The sequence below is a fragment of the Bombina bombina genome, chromosome 3 (genome assembly GCF_027579735.1).
Source record: "Bombina bombina isolate aBomBom1 chromosome 3, aBomBom1.pri, whole genome shotgun sequence".
Classification (NCBI taxonomy): domain Eukaryota; kingdom Metazoa; phylum Chordata; class Amphibia; order Anura; family Bombinatoridae; genus Bombina; species Bombina bombina.
In genome coordinates, this window is record NC_069501.1 from 449,996,401 (window position 1) to 450,016,618 (window position 20,218).

The 20,218-nt window shown below is 40.9% G+C and overlaps 1 protein-coding gene across 1 annotated transcript in view; it reads left to right on the top strand.

Moving 5' to 3' along the window:
• The window catches only part of LOC128653416 (complement component receptor 1-like protein), a 217,719-nt gene that overhangs the window by 158,433 nt on the left and 39,068 nt on the right, over positions 1–20,218 (top strand). Inside the window, exon 7 of the mRNA XM_053706684.1 lies at positions 8,720–8,899. Coding sequence (XP_053562659.1) covers positions 8,720–8,899 — 180 coding nt within the window. The remainder of the gene's footprint in view (positions 1–8,719; positions 8,900–20,218) is intronic.

A 20,218-nucleotide genomic window follows, 5' to 3' on the forward strand; every position in this document is an offset into this window, starting at 1 on the left:
GCAAAGTCTTCTTCCATCCGGCAGCATCTTCCATCAAGCGGCATCTTCAATCTTCTTTCTTCGCTCCGCCGACGCGGAGCATCCATCCCGGCCGACGACTGAACGACGAATGAGGTACCTTTAAATGACGTCATCCAAGATGGCGTCCGTCGAATTCCGATTGGCTGATAGGATTCTATCAGCCAATCGAAATTAAGGTAGAAAAATCTGATTGGCTGATTGAATCAGCCAATCAGATTCAAGTTCAATCCGATTGGCTGAACCAATCAGCCAATCGGATTGAACTTGAATCTGATTGGCTGAATTATCTAAAATAACAATTATTCCTATTCTAATACCCATTTAAAAAAAAAAAAACACCCCAAAATAAAAGAAACCTAATCTATAATAAACTAGCAATAGCCCTTAAAGGGTTAGAAATTTACGCAAAATGTAACCTAATTAAAACACATTATTATAACAACTATGATATATTATATCAAATAAAACTGTTTGTGGTGAAAAACGAAGCTTCTACATACTATTATTTTTATTTTAAAGTTGTTATGAAAAGAGGGATAATGACCACCCACAAAAGGAGGTGTAGTATATGTTAATCCTGCTACCGCCCCCCCCATCCAATGGCAAAGCGTTTGGGTCCCTTGATTTTAATATTAATTTCAGCCCACAGCGCATGCGCACTTGCTTAATAAGGAATTTGCATGCGCACTACAGCGGCCATATTTGTAGTTTTTAAGTAATTTGTAGTACTCCACATAACATGCTCGTTAGTCTAGGGGTACTTTGTGTACTTTACTCAAACCGACACTGCTAAATCTGCTGCCGCTCCTTCCTCTTCAACGTCCATGGTCCCCAGAACTTCAGCGCTCTGGTGCGCCACTCACGATCCACATGTCCACCCAGCATCTGGCTCTTGGATTGTGACACGCTGCTAGAGAAAGTAGAGGAGGGATGATTCTGCGCACGCGTGGGCAATAGAATAATAGTTTTAATGCGCATGCGGGCCGCCATGATTTCTACCTAGGTAGAACATCATAATATGGCTCATATAACGAGCAAAAAATGGGTTTGACACAGGTAATTTTATAAATAAAATAACAAGAAAATGAAAGAAAACTTTAAATAGGTAACAATTAAAAATAGGTTTATTATTTACAGAAGTTTTGAACAAGTTAAAGAAGTTTTTGGGGTTTACTATCCCTTTAAAAGGACCTTTTGTAGGGCATTGCCCTAAAGAAATCAGCTATTTTTCTAAACAAAAATACAATGACCCACTAACATTACAACCCCCCACCCCACTAAATAAAAATAACTATCTAAAAAAACCTAATCTACCCATTGCCCTGAAAAGGGCATTTGTATGTACATTGCCCTTAAAAAGGGCATTTAGCTCTTTTTCTTGCCCTTAAAAGGGAATTCAGCTCTTTTAAGAAAAATGCCCAAACCCTAATCTAAAAAAAAACCTAACACTAACCTAACACTAATTAGGGCTGCTAAAATCCTATTGGTTGTTCAAATCAGCCAATAGGATTTAAGCAGCTCTCATTCCTATTGGCTGATCTCAATTTTTCAGCCAATTGAAATGCAATGGTACCTTGCATTTGAATCCTCAGTGTGCTGCGGACGATCGCTTAAAGAGGTCCTCCATGTCAGATCGATGGACCTCCTCCTGGACCTCCGCCTTGGACCTTCCCCTGGACCTCCGCGCATTGACCGCTCCACCTCCGCAGGGATGAAGAAGATGCCGGTCCCACGATGGATAAAGATGGAGCCGCTGGGATGAAGATCATTCAAGCGGGACTTCAGCAACTGTGAGTACCTAAAGAGGGGTTAGTGTTATGTTTTGTGGGGTGTTTTTTTTTTTTAGATTAGGGTTTGGGCATCTTTTAAAATAGCTGAATGCCCTTTTAAGGGCAAGAAAAAGAGCTGAATGCTTTTTTAAGGGCGATGCCCATACAAATGCCCTTTTCAGGGCAATTATTATTATTATCAGGTATTTGTAGAGCGCCAACAGATTCTGCAGCGCTGTAAACATAGTCGGTATACAGGATAACTTTTGTAGGGATCAAGTGGGTAGAGGGCCCTGCTGAGAGTTGCACTTTTGTGCACTTGTAGATGTTTTTTTAGTTTTTTTTATTTTGTGGGGATGGGGGTTTGTAATGTTAGTGGGTCTTTGTATTTTTGTTTAGAAAAAGAGCTGACTTCTTTAGGGCAATGCCCTACAAAGGGCCCTTTTAAGGGCTATTGGTAGTTTATTTTAGATTAGGTTTCTTTTATTTTGGGATGTTTTTTTTTTTTTTAAAATGGGTATTAGAATAGGAATAATTGTTATTAATTTGGATAATTCGTTTGTTATTTTGTGTAATGTTTGTTTTTTTTTCGTTTTGGAGTGGGTTTTTTTTTTTTTTTTAGAATAGCCATTTTTTATTTTGAATGGGCAGCAAAAGAGCTTAATGCCCTTTATTTACTTTATTTTTATTTTGTGGGTTTGGGGGGTGGGGGTTTGTATACTGTTAGGGGGTGTATGTTTTTCTTTTGTAGAAAAAGAGCTGATTTCTTTAGGGCAATGCCCTACAAAAGGCCCTTTTAAGGGCCCTTGGTAGTTTATTATAGATTAGGGTTGTTTATTTTTAAACAGGGTATTAGAATAGGAATAATTTTTTTTGTTTTGGATAATTTCGTTTGTTATTTTTTGAAATGGTAGGTTTTTTTATGTTTTGTAATTTTAGTGTTTTTTTAATTTTTTTGTAATTTTAGTGTTTTTTATTTTTTGTAATGTTAGGTTTTAGTGTAAGGCAGCTTAGGTTTTATTTCACAGGTAAGTTTGTATTTATTTTAACTAGGTAGTTAGTAAATAGTTAATAACTATTTACTAACTAGTCTACCTAGTTAAAATAAATACAAATTTACCTGTGAAATAAAAATAAAACCTAAGCTAGCTACAATATGACTATTAGTTATATTGTAGCTAGCTTAGGTTTTATTTTGCAGGTATGTATTTAGTTTTAAATAGGAATTATTTAGTTATTAATTGTAACTTTAATTTATGTCTATTTTAATTATGTTAAATTTAGGGGGTGTTAGGTTTAGGGTTAGGGTAAGGTTTAGGTTTACGGTTAGGTTTAGGGGCTAATATAGTTTAATTTAGGTTGTTTCGATGTGGGGGGCTGTCGGTTTAGGGGTTAATAGGTTTATTTAGTGGTAGTGATGTGGGAGACCAGAGGTTTAGGGGTTAATAACTTTATTTAGTGCGCGCTGATGTCGGGGAGTGGCAGAATAGGGGTTAATATTTTTATTATAGTGTGGTCAATGTTGGGGTGCAGGGGAATAGGGGTTAATAACTTTAGTATAGTGGCGACGGTGTCGGGGAGCAGCGGAATAGGGGTTAATAATTTTAATATAGTGTTTTGTGATGTGGGAGGGCCTCGGTTTAGGGGTTAATAGGTAGTTTATGGGTGTTAGTGTACTTTGTAACACTTTAGTTATGAGTTTTATGTAACAGTTTTGTTGCGTAAAACTCATAACTACTGCTCTCAGATGGCGGTACGGATCGTGTCGGAATAGGGTGTAACGCAAGCTTTTTAGCCTCACTGCACAACTCGTAATGGCAGCGCTATGGTAATCCCATGAAAAAACGTAATTTTTCCGAGTGCGGGACTGACGTTGCATTACAGGCTAAAAGGCTTGCGGTACAGCTATATCGACAAGATTCGTAATGGCTGCGTTGCTGTTTTAATGCTGAAATTACCATTTTTTCAGCATTAAAACACGAACACACAACTCGTAATCTACCTGAAAGATAGCAGCATCTTTATTTTTTAATAAAATAACTGCACTAGGCAGTATTTTGGGGCTAAAGTTAGTGGAAGTGGGGTGTTTGAAAAATAAATGGCACTGAAAAGTGCTTTTACATTGTGGTCTATAGGAACTGTGTGTTCCCAGTAAATACATATGTATATGACTATATACATATATATTTATGTGTTAATATTTGTATATACACATAATAACTCATAAATATATATGTATATAGTCATATACATATATATATTTCCTTCTTAATATGAGGAGAGTCCACAGCTTCATTCCTTACTTGTGGGAAATACTGAACATGGCTACCAGTAGGAGGCTGCAATGCTCTGCTTAGTCTGGATCTGTTTTTACAGAGTGAAGGAAAGAAGTAATAGGTGCTCTTGTAATATTGTGTAGCTAGAAACAGATACCAAGAATATACTACATTATTATTGTATATCTGTATGTAGCATTTATGTTCTTAACACTTTTGTAACAGGAGAGAAGTGATAGTTTACACAGCACCCCAACGCCACTAAGTGTTAAAGATATATAACAATTGTTACTGAAAGACATGAGGAAGGATACACAGTAGCAGAAATGATTCCACTGCGTTGAGCCAGTACGGGGGTGCAGACTGTCCTGTTACAGAGTAAGTGACATGATTAGACTAGGAGGGACACAAATATAAGAGGCTGGTTAAGTACTTAATAAGTGGCGAGACCGGACTCATGTTTTCCTTATTTGTGCTGAAGATCAGGTAGGTAAACTTGGTGATCATACAAGAGACGTAGGAGGCAGGTTATGTAGTCTCAGATTCTCCCGGTGTTGGAGCGGTACCGCCGATGTTCCGTGATTGTTATTTCTGCAGTGGCGGTTCAGCGTAGGGGTGTGTCAGACAATCTCCGACTGAGAGAGGAGGAGGAGAAGCCGGAAGGTGCAGCTCGCAATGGAAGCAGCTGTAGTATTCCTTATGACGACAGGAAATTGTATTAAAGAGGATTCTCCCAGAGGTTGCTGTGAAATCACTCAGTAGCGATAAACTCTGGAACAAATAGAGAGATGGTTACTAAGATTTCTCAAGAGCTTAGGAGCATGAGTTACTCTGGAGGGGGTAACACCAACATTACCAAGCACTTAGATATTGGAGGAGGCGTGATTTATAGCGAAACAGGTAGAACAAGACCATGCCCCTAGTTAAAGGGATAGTAGCATGACAGAGGCAAAGACACCCCAGCCAAAGGCTTAAATACCTCCCCCACTTCCCTCATCTCCCAGTCATTCTTTGCCTTTCGTCACAGGAGGTTGGCAGAGAAGTGTCAGAAGATACGGAGTAGTTCCTTATGGAGGGTAGTATCCTTTGGAATGGGACTGAAGTTTTAAGTAGTCTTGTCAGCCACTCAGTGAGAGCATTGACAAATGTTAGAGTCTGGAGATGCAGGGAGAGTCTTTCTGCGAACCCATGCAGACTCGTATTAACAGCTCCTATGCAATCAGTGTTGACGAGTTTCATTGCCTGCTTCTATCAATCAAGTCCATGTCAGGAGTGATGCTACAAGACTGTCAAACTTCAGAGGCCGTGTTTCTGTTCTAGGGTATAGATTCCTGTAAGATTGTTTCATTTTTATACTCTTATGATAACGCAAGAAGACAGGGTCACAGGGTGACTCCTTTTATCTGTATTGACTCAAGGGTTAATATCTCCGGAAGGGGATTATTGAACAGGAGGGTTTAATCACATATTATACATATTGTGTTTATGCTGTGACATGTGTGAGAGAAGGCTCAGGCAGCTGTTGGAATGTACAGGTTTTACTTTCATTTTGGAGAGCTGCGCTGCCTGTTAGGCTTGACGCACTTTTAGTGAGGCAGGGGCGGTCCTGCATGGCACACCACGTGACCGCGTGTGGTCACATCGATTCTCTTCTTCCTGACCGTGCGGTTATCTGGAGACAAATGATTGCACGTCTGTTTGGTCTAGCTATTGCTCCAACAATTTTTACGAAGGTTCTATGGGCTCTGCTTGCAGTAGCCAGAACCAGAGGGATAGCAGTGGCGCCATACTTAGACGATATTTTGGTTCAGGCACCATCCTGTCGTCTGGCAGAAGACCATTTGAAAGCCCTTCTTTCTCTTCTTCGATCTCATGGATGGACAATAAACTTAGAAAAGAGTTCTCGTATTCCCATTACCAGGGTGGAATTCCTGGGTACGATAATAGACTCCATATCCATGAGGATATTTCTTACAGACCAGAGACGTTGCAAGCTAACTTCCAATTGTCTTGCCCTCCAGACCTCCTTAAGGCCCTCTGTGGTTCGGTGTATGGAGGTATTTGGTCTCATGGTGTCCTGCATGAACATTATTCCGTTTACAAGAGTCCATCTCAGGCCTCTTCAGCTATGTATGCTGAGACAGTGGAACGGCGATCATTCAGATCTGCCTCAACAGATTTCTCTGGACAACCAGTCGAGAGAATCGCTCTCCTGGTGGCTCTGTCCATATCACCTGTCCCAAGGGGCGTCCTTCTTGAAACCATCCTGGGAGATTGTGACTATGGATACGAGTCTCACAGGATGGGGAGCTGTTTGGGGTGCCCAGTTCGGCCCAGTTTATCAGATTCCAATTGAACAACATAACCTCGGTGGCTTACATCAACTATCAGGGGGGAATGAGGAGCTCCCTAGTAATGAGGGAAGTATCTCGGATTCTGGTCAGCGATCCAAATTCCGGGTGTGGACAACTGGAAAGCGGATTTCCTCACAGACAATCCTTTCACCTGGGGGAATCTTCTCTCCATCCCGATGTGTTTGCAGAGATTTGCAACAGATGGGGTCGCTGGAGATTGATCTCATGGTGTCCGGGCTCAATTCTAAGATACCCAGGTATGGGTCGAGGCCCAGGGATCCTTATGCGGAGCAAATAGATGCATTAGCAGTGCCTTGGAAGTTCAGTCTGATCTACATTTTTTCCCCCGTTACCACTTTTTTCTCGTGTAGTGGCCTGCATCAAGCAGGAGCAAGCATCAGTGATTCTAATAGCACCATCGTGGCCGCGGAGGATATGTTTCGCGGACCTGGTAGGGATATCCTTATCTCCTCCATGGAGGTTACCTTGTCACAGGGATCTGCTGGAGCAAGGTTCTATTGTTCATCAAAATCTAGATTTTCTGAGGCTGACTGCGTGGAGATTGAACGCTTAGTCCTAGCCAAGAGAGGTTTCTCTGAAAGAGTTATTGATACTCTCATTCAAGCTTGTAAGCCGGTTAGTCATCACATCAGGTGTGGAGGACCCACTTATTCTGGTGGGAAGAGCAGGGATTCCACTGGCATAAAGTCAGGGTTTCTAGGATTCTTTCCTTTCTCCAAGATGGTCTGGAGAAGGGCTTTTCTGCTAACTCCCTTAAGAGACAGATTTCAGCCCTATCTGTTTTACTGCACAAGGGGCTCGCTGAGCTTCCTCATGTCCGGTCTTTTGTTCAGGCTTTGTCCAGAATCAGGCCTGTGTTTAGATCTAGTACTCCTCCTTGGAATTAAAATCTTGTTCTTAAAGTTTTGCAGAAGGCTCCGTTTGAGCCTATGCATGGAGTTGACATTCAATTACTGTCTTGGAAGGTTCTTTTTCTACTGGCTATTGCCTCGGCGCGCAGAGTATCTAAGATGGCTGCCTTGTAATGTGAGCCTCCTTACCTAGTATTCCATGCTGATAAGGCTGTTCTTCGTACTGGGTTAGGTTTTCTTCCTAAGGTTGTTTCAGATCGCAACATCAATCAGGAGATTGTGGTTCCTTCCCTGTATCCTAATCCTTCTTCTTCCAAGGAGTGGTTACTTCATAATTTGGATGTGGTTCGGGCCTTGAAGTTCTATGTTCAGGCTATGAAGGAGTTTAGACAAACTTCTTCCTTGTTTGTTGTCTATTCTGGGAAGAGTAGGGGGCAGAAAGCCTTGTCCATTTCCTTGTCCTTTTGGTTGAGGAGCATTATTTGCTTATGAGACAGCCGGACATAAGCCTCCTCAGAGAATTAAGGCTCATTCAACTAGGGTTAGGGTTAGACTTAGGGTTAGGTTTAGGGGTTAATAAATTATATATATTTTTTTTATAGTGGCGGCGACGTTGGGGGCTGAAGATTAGGGGTTAATAAGTGTAGGTAGGTAGCGACGACATTGGGGGCAGCAGATTAGGGGTTAATAAGTGTAGGTAGGTGGCGACGATGTCGGGGGTGGCAGATTAGGGGTGTTTAGACTTGGGGTTTATGTTAGGGTGTTAGGTTTAAACATAAATTTTGTTTCCCCATAGATATCAATGGGGCTGCGTTACAGAGCTTTACGCTCCTTTATTGCAGGTGTTAGGAATTTCTTTAGCCGGCTCTCCCTATTGATGTCTATGGGGAAATCGTGCACAAGCACGTAAAACCAGCTCAAAGCAGCGCTGATATTTGAGTGCGGTATAGAGCTCAATTTTGCTCAACGCTCACATATTGCCTGCTAACGCCGTTTTTTTGCAAACCTGTAATAGCAGCGTTATAGGGAGGTGAGCGGTGAAAATAACTTGCAAGTTAGCACCGAGCCGCTCATAACGCAAAACTCGTAATCTAGCCAAGAGTTTGTGTTATATACAGTATGTGTATTAGTTTGTGATTGGTGAGCAAGGGTTCTCTTGTTCTGGGGGACAGGGAAATCAGTGAAAATAAAAAATATTTAATAATATACTCATATGACAGAACAGAATAAAGCTGCATTATTCATTGCAAAATTCTTCTCAGATATTAAGGTACATTATCATGCAGCTTACAATTTGTGTTTGATGTCCCTTTAACTTTAGACTAAATTGAAAAGGAAGATCTGGCCATGTGTGCTGCAGTGCTTGATAAGTAGCAAAATAAGTACATTATATAATTTTTTTATTCTGTTTTTGTCTTCTATTCTAGCTGTAATTTGTCCTATGCCTGTCAGCATACCCTATAGAGCATATATGCCAGTAAAGAATAAATACAGCTATCAGGAGAATGTCACATACATATGCAGTAAAGATTGGACACTTCTTGGCACAAGCACTATATCGTGTGGAAGTGATGGAAACTGGAGTTCAGAGGCACCGGAATGCATAGGTTAGATTTATTCCATCTAAACGTTTTAGTTTAATTACAATTTTGCATTTAGTAAAGGGACATTCCAGTGGAAAATGAAATACATCAGTGCATTCAATTTCTATAAAAAGTATACTCTATTAAGTAAAAATGCTTCTAGTAGAAGGTGTTTCTGATTTAGTGATAGCACACGTGAAATGCAGAGCTTGTGTTTCCATGTTTCATCCAAATTCACAGCTTGTGTCACAGTCAGTACAAAAATATTTTTAAATAAAAATTAAAATGGTCTGATGTACATTTCCATTTGTGTTGGAATGTCTCTTTAACCCCTTAAGGACCGAGTATTTTTCCAGTTTCTGTGTTAACACGAGCGATTATCTTCTCTCTTGTTAAGTGCACCCATACATATCATACACCCTTTTTAACAGGCCTTTCTAGTGATACCCTACATGGTTATAAAACACTTATAAATAGGAATTTAATACTAAAAAATGGGGGTGGGGGTCAAAAATATTTTATTCCAGTCTTCTTTATAACCATTTCTACAAAACTATTATAGCTAAAAAAAAATACCACCAAATATACTCATGGGATATATTAGGGGTCGTGATAAGCAATATCGCGACCGTGCTTACTAGCGCGCATATTATAAATTGATAGCTTAACGGATTAGTGCGCATGACCTAGCGTAAAGTTTAAGGGTTAAAACAGTTACACCAAGAACAAGATAAATACATTAAAATAAAGTATTACACTCATATATACACTTTCTGATAAAAATATTTCATAAAAATATTAATCTTTTTAAATAAGGGTTAAGGTATCAGGTATATGACAAGGTATTTGACTAGTAAGGGCTTTAATATATATTATTATTTTTTATTATTATCATTTATTTGTATAGCGCCACAAAATTTTGTAGCGCTGGATACAGAGCTAGGGGTATACAATGACAAGGGTTTGTTATAAGATACAAAACCAATACAAACTATACAGATCTAGGACAGGAGGAGGAGGGTCCTGTTCCTAAGAACTTACAGTCTACAGTATGAGGGTGCAGAGACATAAGGTTTGGGGTAGCTTGTCACATGGATTGTAGTAGCACCAGTGAGTCAAGGCACTTTAAGATTTATTTTGGCTAGGATAAAGGAGAGATGGTAAGCCTATCTGAATAAGGGGGTTTTCAAAGAGCATATGTAGCTACACAAGGTTGGATACAGTCTGATGGAGCGGGGTGGAGAATTCCAGAGGACAGGATCAGCGCGTGAGAAGTCTTGGAGGTGGGAGAGGGATAAAGATAATAGAAGTGGAGAGACGTAGGTCAGAGGCTAATCGAAGAGAACGTGTCAGAGGGTATATTAGAGAGGAAATATAGTTGGGAGTGAGGCTGTTGAGTTCTTTATAGGTTAGGGTTAACACTTTAAATTGTATTCTGCCGTGTATGTAGCTTGCCGGTGGACGAGTCTAGCTGAAGCATTCATTATAGATTGGAGGGGGAGAGGTGGTGTTTGAGAAGGATATTTAGAAGTAGATTGCAGTAGTCAATGTGTGAAAAAATGAGGGAATTAATGATTATTTTTGTAATTTCTTAAGTAAGGAAGGGTTGAATTCTGGAGATGTTGCGTAGGTGAGCATGGCAGGATTTGGCAAGCTTTTTGGCTGCTTTTTGGGCATCACTTCTGAGGCATCCAATGATTGCCCATTAACCCTGGTACCAGCATGCATTGCAGCTAGTATCCAGGTTCCACTTTCAGAATACAATCACTATGACTATATGTTACAGTGATTGTATATACAGTACAGTGACAGTTATTGTACTGAGGCTGGCACACTGACTGCAGCATAAATCTCATGAAAGGAGGTACCTGCGATTGCTAACCTGGGGTGTCCTCTAATACGCTATTTCTGCAATGCCTCACTCCTGAGGCATGCAGAAATAGTGTAGTCGCACTGACAGGGCAGAGACGGGGCTTTTAACAGGCTAGGACTCAGCCGACGTACAAGGTAATGCATTGGTAATTAATAACTTTAACTACCATTGCCGTGCCCTGTACGGAGCTGTTCGTTAAAGGGACAGTCTACACCAGAATTGTAATTGTTTAAAAAGATAGATAATCCCTTTATTATCCATTCCCCAGTTTTGCATTACCAACAGTTATATTAAAGGGACAGTCTAGTCCAAAATAAACTTTCATGATTGAGATAGTGAATGAAATTTTAAAGAATTTTCCAATGTACTTTTATCACCAATTTTGCTTTATTCTTTTGGTATTCTTAGTTGAAAGCTAAACCTAGGAGGTTCATATGCTAATTTCTAAGCCATTGAAGGCCGCCTCTTCTCTCAGGGCATTTTGACAGTTTTTCACCAATAGAGGGCGTTAGTTCATGTGTGTCATATAGATAACACTGTGCTTACGCACGTGGAGTTCCAGTGAGCCAGCTCTGAGTGGCTAAAATCGATGTCTGTCAAAAGAACTGAAATAAGGGGGCAGTTTGCAGAGGCTTAGATACAAGGTAATCACAAAGGTAAAAAGTGTATTATATAACTGTGTTGGTTATGCAAAACTAGGGAATGGGTAATAAAGAGATTATCTATCTTTTTAAACAATAGCAATTCTGGTGTAGACTGTCCCTTTAATACACTTTTTACCTCTGTGATTACCTTGTTTCTAAGCCTCTGTAGACTGCCCCCTTATTTCAGTTCCTTTGACTCCACGGGCATGAGCACAATGTTATCTATATGGCACACGTGAACTAACGCCCTCTATTTGTGTTTTTTTTTATGAATTCAGATAAGAGGTGGCATTCAAATACTAAGAAATTAGCATATGAGTCTACCTAGGTTTAGCTTTCAACTAAGAATACCAAAAGAACAAAGCAAAATTAATGATAAATGTCAATTGGAAAGTTGTTTAAAATTACATGCCATATCTGAATTGTGAAAGATTGTTTTTGACTAGACTGTCCCTTTAAGGGGTTTAATATTGGAGATATATATCGCAGTTTGAACTCTTTGATTTTATTGTGCTGAAGCCTTGCCTATCCATAGTTTTATTATAGACATTGGACACTAATAAGAATTGCATTCGTATCACATTTGTATATTGTTTTTCGATTTTTTATGTTTCAGCATAATAGCGGCAGAGTGTGTGGTTAATATTTTGATGATCTTTATCCTTTCACTATTTCTAGTATATATGGGTATTCCTATTGTATAGCTATCTAACATATCTCTATACTGTTCATACCTCCATACTCATAACAGGTTTGAACACAACTTTTTATAGGATATAGATACACCGCACCGCATATATACATAGTGATTTGTCATAGCATTTCAACAGATAGATTATGTATATCAATGCACTATAAGTCTTTGGCTTAATATCTTGAGCGTAATTACTTATATGGTTGTATATTGAACACATATGATTTAATGTGTGTATATATTATTATATTATTGTACTATTGAACGGACATACATCCCACATTCATTCAGACACTATATACCAGCTTTGATCCAGTACTCTATACTATTACTAGATAAAGCATCCATTGTACTATAATTAATATTACACATCAAGAACACTTGTTTTTGATTGGATCTAAAACATTCAGTCCACTCATTCTATTCCCTTTCAGAGTGTTGCGCCAATAGAATCATCCCCCCATACCCTTCCCTTAACATTTATTTTATATTACTTCATCTATCAGGTGATTAGTATATAGGGTTACTTATCACGCTTGATAGGCATTCTAGGGCTGCAAAATCCTACACTCTTGTTCAGATTCTTTGGGTAATCTAACAGCACCATAGCTATACACATCTTTTCTTTTATATATATATATATATATATATATATATATATATATATATATACTATAGATACATATATATATATATACAATATATACATACATATATATATATATACATACATACATACTATATATATATATATATAAAACTATATATATATATATATATAAAACTATATATATATATATATATATAGTTATATATATAACTATATATATATATATATATATATATATATATATATATATATATATATATATATATGTATATATATAAAACTGTGTGTCGTGTGTGTGTTTGGGTGTTTAGTGTGTGTCATGTGTGTGTATGGTGTATGTGTGTGTGTGGTGTATGTGTGTGTGTATGTGGTATGTGACGTGTGTGTGGTGTGTATGATGTAAGTGTGTGTGTAGTTAGTGTGTGTGTGTGGTTATTGTGTGTGTGGTTAGTGTGTGTGTGGTTATTGTGTCTGTGTGTGTGTGGTTAGTGTGTGTATGTGTGTGTGGTTAGTGTGTGTGTGTGGTTAGTGTGTTTATCTTTATGTGCCTTCTTTGTTACTGATAGTAATCCAAATCCTATAGTAATTCAAATAAGAGAGATGCTTTCTACATGCCCGCTAAACTTTAGCAGCAGCCACCCAGACCCTGTCCTGTTCATAATGAGGAGGGGTATGCTTTGTATGTGTGAGGAAGGCTGCACACACCGGGTGGGGGTGTAAATGGGAAGGGGGCGAGGGGGAGTATAGCAATGCCATGCAGCCACTCCCAGACATACTTTTACGGCTACAGCTGCCCCTGTATCCCACCTCACACGCTCTTTTCAATGGCTAAAGAGATGAGCCCTGGAGTGTACTAGAAGCGCTGCTGCATGATTTAAGCACTAGCTAGTGTAGTTTAGCTCTGTTACTTCGCTGGAGGATATCGCTAGGTAGTTAACCCTATCCTGGCACTGAGACTTTGCTTTTCAGCATGGGGATAGCACGGTGGTTGCGGCAAACAGGCAGCCAGCCATGATCTCTGCTTTTTAACTGTCTTTGCGCTCCTTGCCTATAGGAGCCCAGTTCCACTCCCGGTTACCGAACAACTCAGTTACTCTGATAATATACTTATATTGCCAACCGCAGCATCCGCGTCCCCTTTGGTAGATCTATCTTCCTGGACCCCGTGCAGGACCTGGTCATACAAGTGCAGCCTGCTTCATGGATTTAGTCACCCCATAGACAAAAAGGGATTGGACCAGTTTGTGCTCACTGCTCTTACCTCTGAAATGCTTGCTGCGGAGGACTTGGAGTCTGACCCAGGGGATCTTATGGGTACCTAATCAGCACAGACGACCAAAATCTGCCCATCACAGAAAAATTCACTCAGAAAGAACTGGCAGATCTTAGGAGAGATGGTGGCTGGCTGTCTGTCACATGGAGACGTTCCCTCTCACTCAGAGTGAGTGACGTGACGTTATCAGGTAGGCAGTCAGTCAGAGTCAGGCCAGCCACTCACTGGCAGGCTGTGTGTGCTGCACAAGGCAAGTGAGCTCTGCCTCCCTCATCATCACCACCAGTCTCCTCCACTGAGCTCCGCTCTGAGCCTCTGACCATCCGTCGCAGACGCGGTGTCACTGTGTGTGTGATGTGATCAATGTTTCTATGTCAACAGAACAGTCAAGTCAATCACATGATGGGGGGGGGCTTCTTCGGCACACAGAAGAGAATAGATCAAATGTAAAAAAAAAAAAAAAAATACTTTTAATTGTTTTTTTTTTATCATATAGGGCAGCAGTCGGCAATTCATTACTGCTCTCAGTGCCCCCCTGCTGGTGCGGCCTAAGGCGGCAGCCTATGCTGCCTAATACAAAACGCCGGCCCTGGTGCCCTTCAATATGTGGGTCTTACGACATGGGATGTTAATTCCCGTCTAAGAGAGCACCGTTCCACAATTAATGTAGGTAAGGCCAAGACTCCACTAGTGCAACATTTTGTGCAGGTACATAAAAAAACAGTGATAGCTTGGCATGGTGTGCTATTGAGCACGTATCTCCTGTTTATAGAGGGGGTGACAGGACCAAGTGTTTGGAGAGGCAGGAGATGTACTGGATTTTCAAATTGAATACTCGTATCCCTTGGGGATTAAACACGGAGTACGATTTGATTAATTTCTGCCAGTGACATCTCCTGCCTCTCACATTCAGGTGCACGTGCATATATATATATATATATGTGTGTGTGTGTGTGTGTCTGTATTCGCCTATACATCTGGGCAGTATTGTATTGATGTATTGATGTGCGTCTACTTGAAACTGTTCTTATATTTATGCCCAGTTCTGTCTTAATAATGACAGCCTATTAAGTTTTAGTGTAAATATTTGATTACAATAGCGGTACAGTAACCCATATATTCTTTCTCTTGTAAGGTGTATCCAGTCCACGGATCATCCATTACTTGTGGGATATTCTCATTCCCAACAGGAAGTTGCAAGAGGACACCCACAGCAGAGCTGTCCATATAGCTCCTCCCCTAACTGCCATATCCAGTCATTCTCTTGCAACTCTCAACAAACATGGAGGTAGTAAGAGAGAAGTGGTGAAATGTAGCTGTTATTTTACTTCAATCAAAAGTTTATTATTTTTAAATGGTACCGGAGTTGTACTATTTTGTTCCAGGCAGAAAAATAGAAGAATCTGCCTGTGATTTCTATGATCTTAGCAGGTTGTAACTAAGATCCATTGCTGTTCTCACACATGACTGAAGGGAGAGATTACTTCAGCGGGGGAATGGCGTGCAGGTTATCCTGCTATGAGGTATGTGCAGTTAAGATTTTTCTAGAAGATGTGAATGCTAGAAAATGCTGCTGATGCCAAATTTATGTAAGGTAAGCCTGAATACAGTGATTTAATAACGACTGGTATCATGCTTACTTTCTGAGGTAATACTCTTTTATATTTACAATATAAAACGTTTGCTGGCATGTTTAAACGTTTTTATATATACTTTGATGATAAAACTTTATTGGGGCCTAGTTTTTTCCACATGGCTGGCTTAAATTTGCCTAGAAACAGTTTCCTGAGGCTTTCCACTGTGTTACTATGAGTGGGAGGGGCCTAATTTAGTGCTTTTTTGTGCAGTACATTTTACAGACTGAGACATTCAGCTTCCTCCAAGGGTCTCCTGAATGCTATAGGACATCTCTAAAGGACCCTTAGGCTTTCCAAAATCGTTTGTTGGGGAAGGTAGGCCCACAGCAAGTCTGTGGCAGTTTGGTGTAACTGTTAAAAAACGTCTATCGTTTTTTTGATCCGGTTTTTGAACTAAGGGGTTAATCATCCATTTGCAAGTGGGTGCAATGCTCTGTTAGCTTATTATACACACTGTAAAAATTTCGTTTGATTTACTGCCTTTTTTCACTGTTTTTCAAATTCTGACAAAATTTGTTTCTCTTAAAGGCACAGTACCGTTTATTATATTTGCTTGTTAACTTGATTCAAAGTGTTTTCCAAGCTTGCTAGTCTCATTGCTAGTCTGTATAAACATGTCTGACATAGAGGAAACTCCTTGTTCATTATGTTTAAAAGCCATTGTGGAGCCCCCTCTTAGAATGTGTACCAAATGTACTGATTTCACTTTAAGCAATAAAGATTATATTCTGTCTTTAAAAAATTTATCACCGGAGGAATCTGACGAGGGGGAAGTTATGCCGACTAACTCTCCCCACGTGTCAGATCCTTTGACTCCCGCTCAAGGGACTCACGCTCAAATGGCGCCAAGTACATCTAGGGCGCCCATATCGTTTACTTTACAAGACATGGCGGCAGTCATGGATAATACACTGTCAGCGGTATTAGCCAGACTACCTGAATTTAGAGGAAAGTGAGATAGCTCTGGAGTTAGAAATACAGAGCATACTGACGCTTTAAGAGCTATGTCTAATAATGCCTCACAATTTGCAGAAGCTGAAGAAGGAGAGCTTCTTTCTGTGGGTGATGTTTCTGTCTCAGGGAAGATGATGCAACCTGATTCTGATATTTCTACATTTAAATTTAAGCTTGAACACCTCCGCGTGTTACTCAGGGAGGTTTTAGCTGCTCTGAATGACTGTGATACAATTGCAGTGCCAGAGAAATTGTGTAGACTGGATAAATACTATGCAGTGCCGGTGTGTACTGATGTTTTTCCAATACCTAAAAGGTTTACAGAAATTATTGCTAACGAATGGGATAGACCAGGTGTGCCGTTCTCTCCCCCTCCTATTTTTAGAAAAATGTTTCCAATAGACGCCACCACACGGGACTTATGCCAGACAGTTCCTAAGGTGGAGGGAGCAGTTTCTACTCTAGCTAAGCGTACTACTATCCCTGTCGAGGACAGTTGTGCTTTCTTAGATCCAATGGATAAAAAGTTAGAGGGTTACCTTAAGAAAATGTTTATTCAACAAGGTTTTATCCTACAGCCCCTTGCATGCATTGCTCCTGTCACTGCTGCTGCGGCATTCTGGTTTGAGTCTCTGGAAGAGGCTTTACAGGTAGCGACTCCATTGGATGACATACTTGACAAGCTTAGAGCACTTAAGCTAGCCAATTCTTTTGTTTCTGATGCCATTGTTCATTTGACTAAACTAACGGCTAAGAATTCTGGTTTTGCTATCCAGGCGCGCAGAGTGCTATGGCTTAAATCATGGTCAGCTGACGTTACTTCAAAATCTAAGCTGCTTAACATTCCCTTCAAGGGGCAGACCCTATCGGGCCTGGTTTGAAGGAGATGATTGCTGATATCACTGGAGGAAAAGGTCATGCCCTTCCTCAGGATAGGTCCAAATCAAGGGCCAAAGAGTCTAATTTTCGTGCCTTTCGAAATTTCAAGGCAAGTGCGGCATCAACTTCCTCTAATGCAAAACAAGAGGGAACTTTTGCTCAGTCCAAGACGGTCTGGAGACCTAACCAGACCTGGAACAAGGGTAAGCAGGCCAAAAAGCCTGCTGCTGCCTCTAAGACAGCATGAAGGAACGGCCCCCTATCCGATAACGGATCTAGTAGGGGGCAGACTTTCGCTCTTCGCCCAGGCGTGGGCAAGAGATGTTTAGGAAATTTGGAAATTATATCCCAGGGATATCTTCTGGACTTCAAGGCTTCCCCCCCAAAAGGGAGATTTCACCTTTCACAATTATCTGCAAACCAGATAAAGAGAGAGGCATTCTTACACTGTGTACAAAACCTCCTAGTTATGGGAGTGATCCATCCAGTTCCAAAGGAGGAACAGGGACAGGGTTTTTACTCAAATCTGTTTGTAGTTCCCAAAAAAGAGGGAACCTTCAGACCAATCTTGGATCTAAAGATCTTAAACAAATTCCTCAGAGTTCCATCATTCAAGATGGAGACTATTCGTACCATCCTACCTATGATCCAGGAGGGTCAATACATGACTACAGTGGATTTAAAGGATGCTTATCTTCACATTCCGATACACAAAGATCATCATCGGTTTCTCAGGTTTGCCTTCCTAGACAGGCATTACCAGTTTGTAGCTCTTCCCTTTGGGCTAGCTACAGCCCCAAGAATTTTTACGAAGGTTCTGGGGTCGCTTCTGGCGGTCCTAAGGCCGCGGGGCATAGCAGTGGCCCCTTATTTAGACGACATCCTAATTCAGGCGTCAAACTTCCAAATTGCCAAGTCTCATACGGACATAGTGTTGGCATTTCTGAGGTCGCATGGGTGGAAAGTGAACGAGGAAAAGAGTTCTCTATCCCCCCTTACAAGAGTTTCCTTCCTAGGGACTCTGATAGATTCTGTAGAAATGAAAATTTACCTGACAGAGTCCAGGTTATCAAAACTTCTAAATTCCTGCCGTGTTCTTTATTCCATTCCTCGCCCTTCAGTGGCTCAGTGCATGGAAGTAATCGGCTTAATGGTAGCGGCAATGGACATAGTGCCGTTTGCACGCCTACATCTCAGACCGCTGCAACTCTGCATGCTCAGTCAGTGGAATGGGGATTACACAGATTTGTCCCCTCTACTAAATCTGGATCAAGAGACCAGGGATTCTCTTCTCTGGTGGCTATCTCGGGTCCATCTGTCCAAAAGTATGACCTTTCGCAGGCCAGATTGGACAATTGTGACGACAGATGCCAGCCTTCTAGGTTGGGGTGCAGTCTGGAACTCCCTGAAGGCTCAGGGATCGTGGACTCAGGAGGAGTCACTTGTTCCAATAAACATTCTGGAACTAAGAGCGATAGTCAATGCTCTTCAGGCATGGCCTCATCTAGCGACAATGAGGTTCATCAGATTTCAGTCGGACAACATCACGACTGTGGCTTACATCAACCATCAAGGGGGAACAAGGAGTTCCCTAGCGATGTTAGAAGTCTCAAAGATAATTCGCTGGGCAGAGATTCACTCTTGCCACCTATCAGCTATCCATATCCCAGGTGTAGAGAACTGGGAGGCGGATTTTCTAAGTCAACAGACTTTTCATCCGGGGGAGTGGGAATTCCATCCGGAGGTGTTTGCACAATTGGTTCATCGTTGGTGCAAACCAGAACTGGATCTCATGGCATCTTGCCAGAACGCCAAGCTTCCTTGTTACGGATCCAGGTCCAGGGACCCCAGGGCAACGCTGATAGATGCTCTAGCAGCGCCTTGGTCCTTCAACCGTTTCCTCTGCTCCCTCGTCTGATTGCCAAAATCAAGCAGGAGAGAGCATCGGTGATCTTGATAGCGCCTGCGTGGCCACGCAGGACTTGGTATGCAGATCTGGTGTACATGTCATCCTTTCCACCATAGACTCTGCCGCTGAGACAGGACCTTCTACTTCAGGGTCCTTTCAACCATCCAAATCTAATTTCTCTGAGGCTGACTGCCTGGAGATTGAACGCTTTTTATCAAAGCGAGGTTTCTCCGAGTCAGTCATTGATACCTTAATTCAGGCACGAAAGCCTGTCACCAGGAAAATCTATCATAAGATATGGCGGAAATATCTTTATTGGTGTGAATCCAAGGGCTACTCATGGAGTTAGGTCAGGATTCCCAGGATATTATCTTTTCTCCAAGAAGGATTGGAGAAAGGATTGTCAGCTAGTTCCTTAAAGGGACAGATTTCTGCGCTATCTATTCTTTTGCACAAGCGTCTGGCGGATGTCCCAGACGTTCAGGCATTTTGTCAGGCTTTAGTTAGAATCAAGCCTGTGTTTAAACCTGTTGCTCCACCATGGAGTTTAAATTTGGTTCTTAAAGTTCTTCAGGGGGTTCCGTTTGAACCTCTTCATTCCATAGATATCAAACTTTTATCTTGGAAAGTTCTTTTTTTGGTAGCTATTTCCTCAGCTCATAGAGTTTCCGAGTTATCTGCCTTACAATGTGATTCTCCTTATCTGATCTTCCATGCAGCTAAGGTAGTTCTGCGTACCAAACCTGGGTTTTTACCTAAGGTGGTATCTAATAAGAATATCAATCAAGAGATTGTTGTTCCGTCTTTGTGTCCTAATCCTTCTTCAAAGAAGGAACGTCTATTACACAATCTGGACGTGGTTCGTGCTTT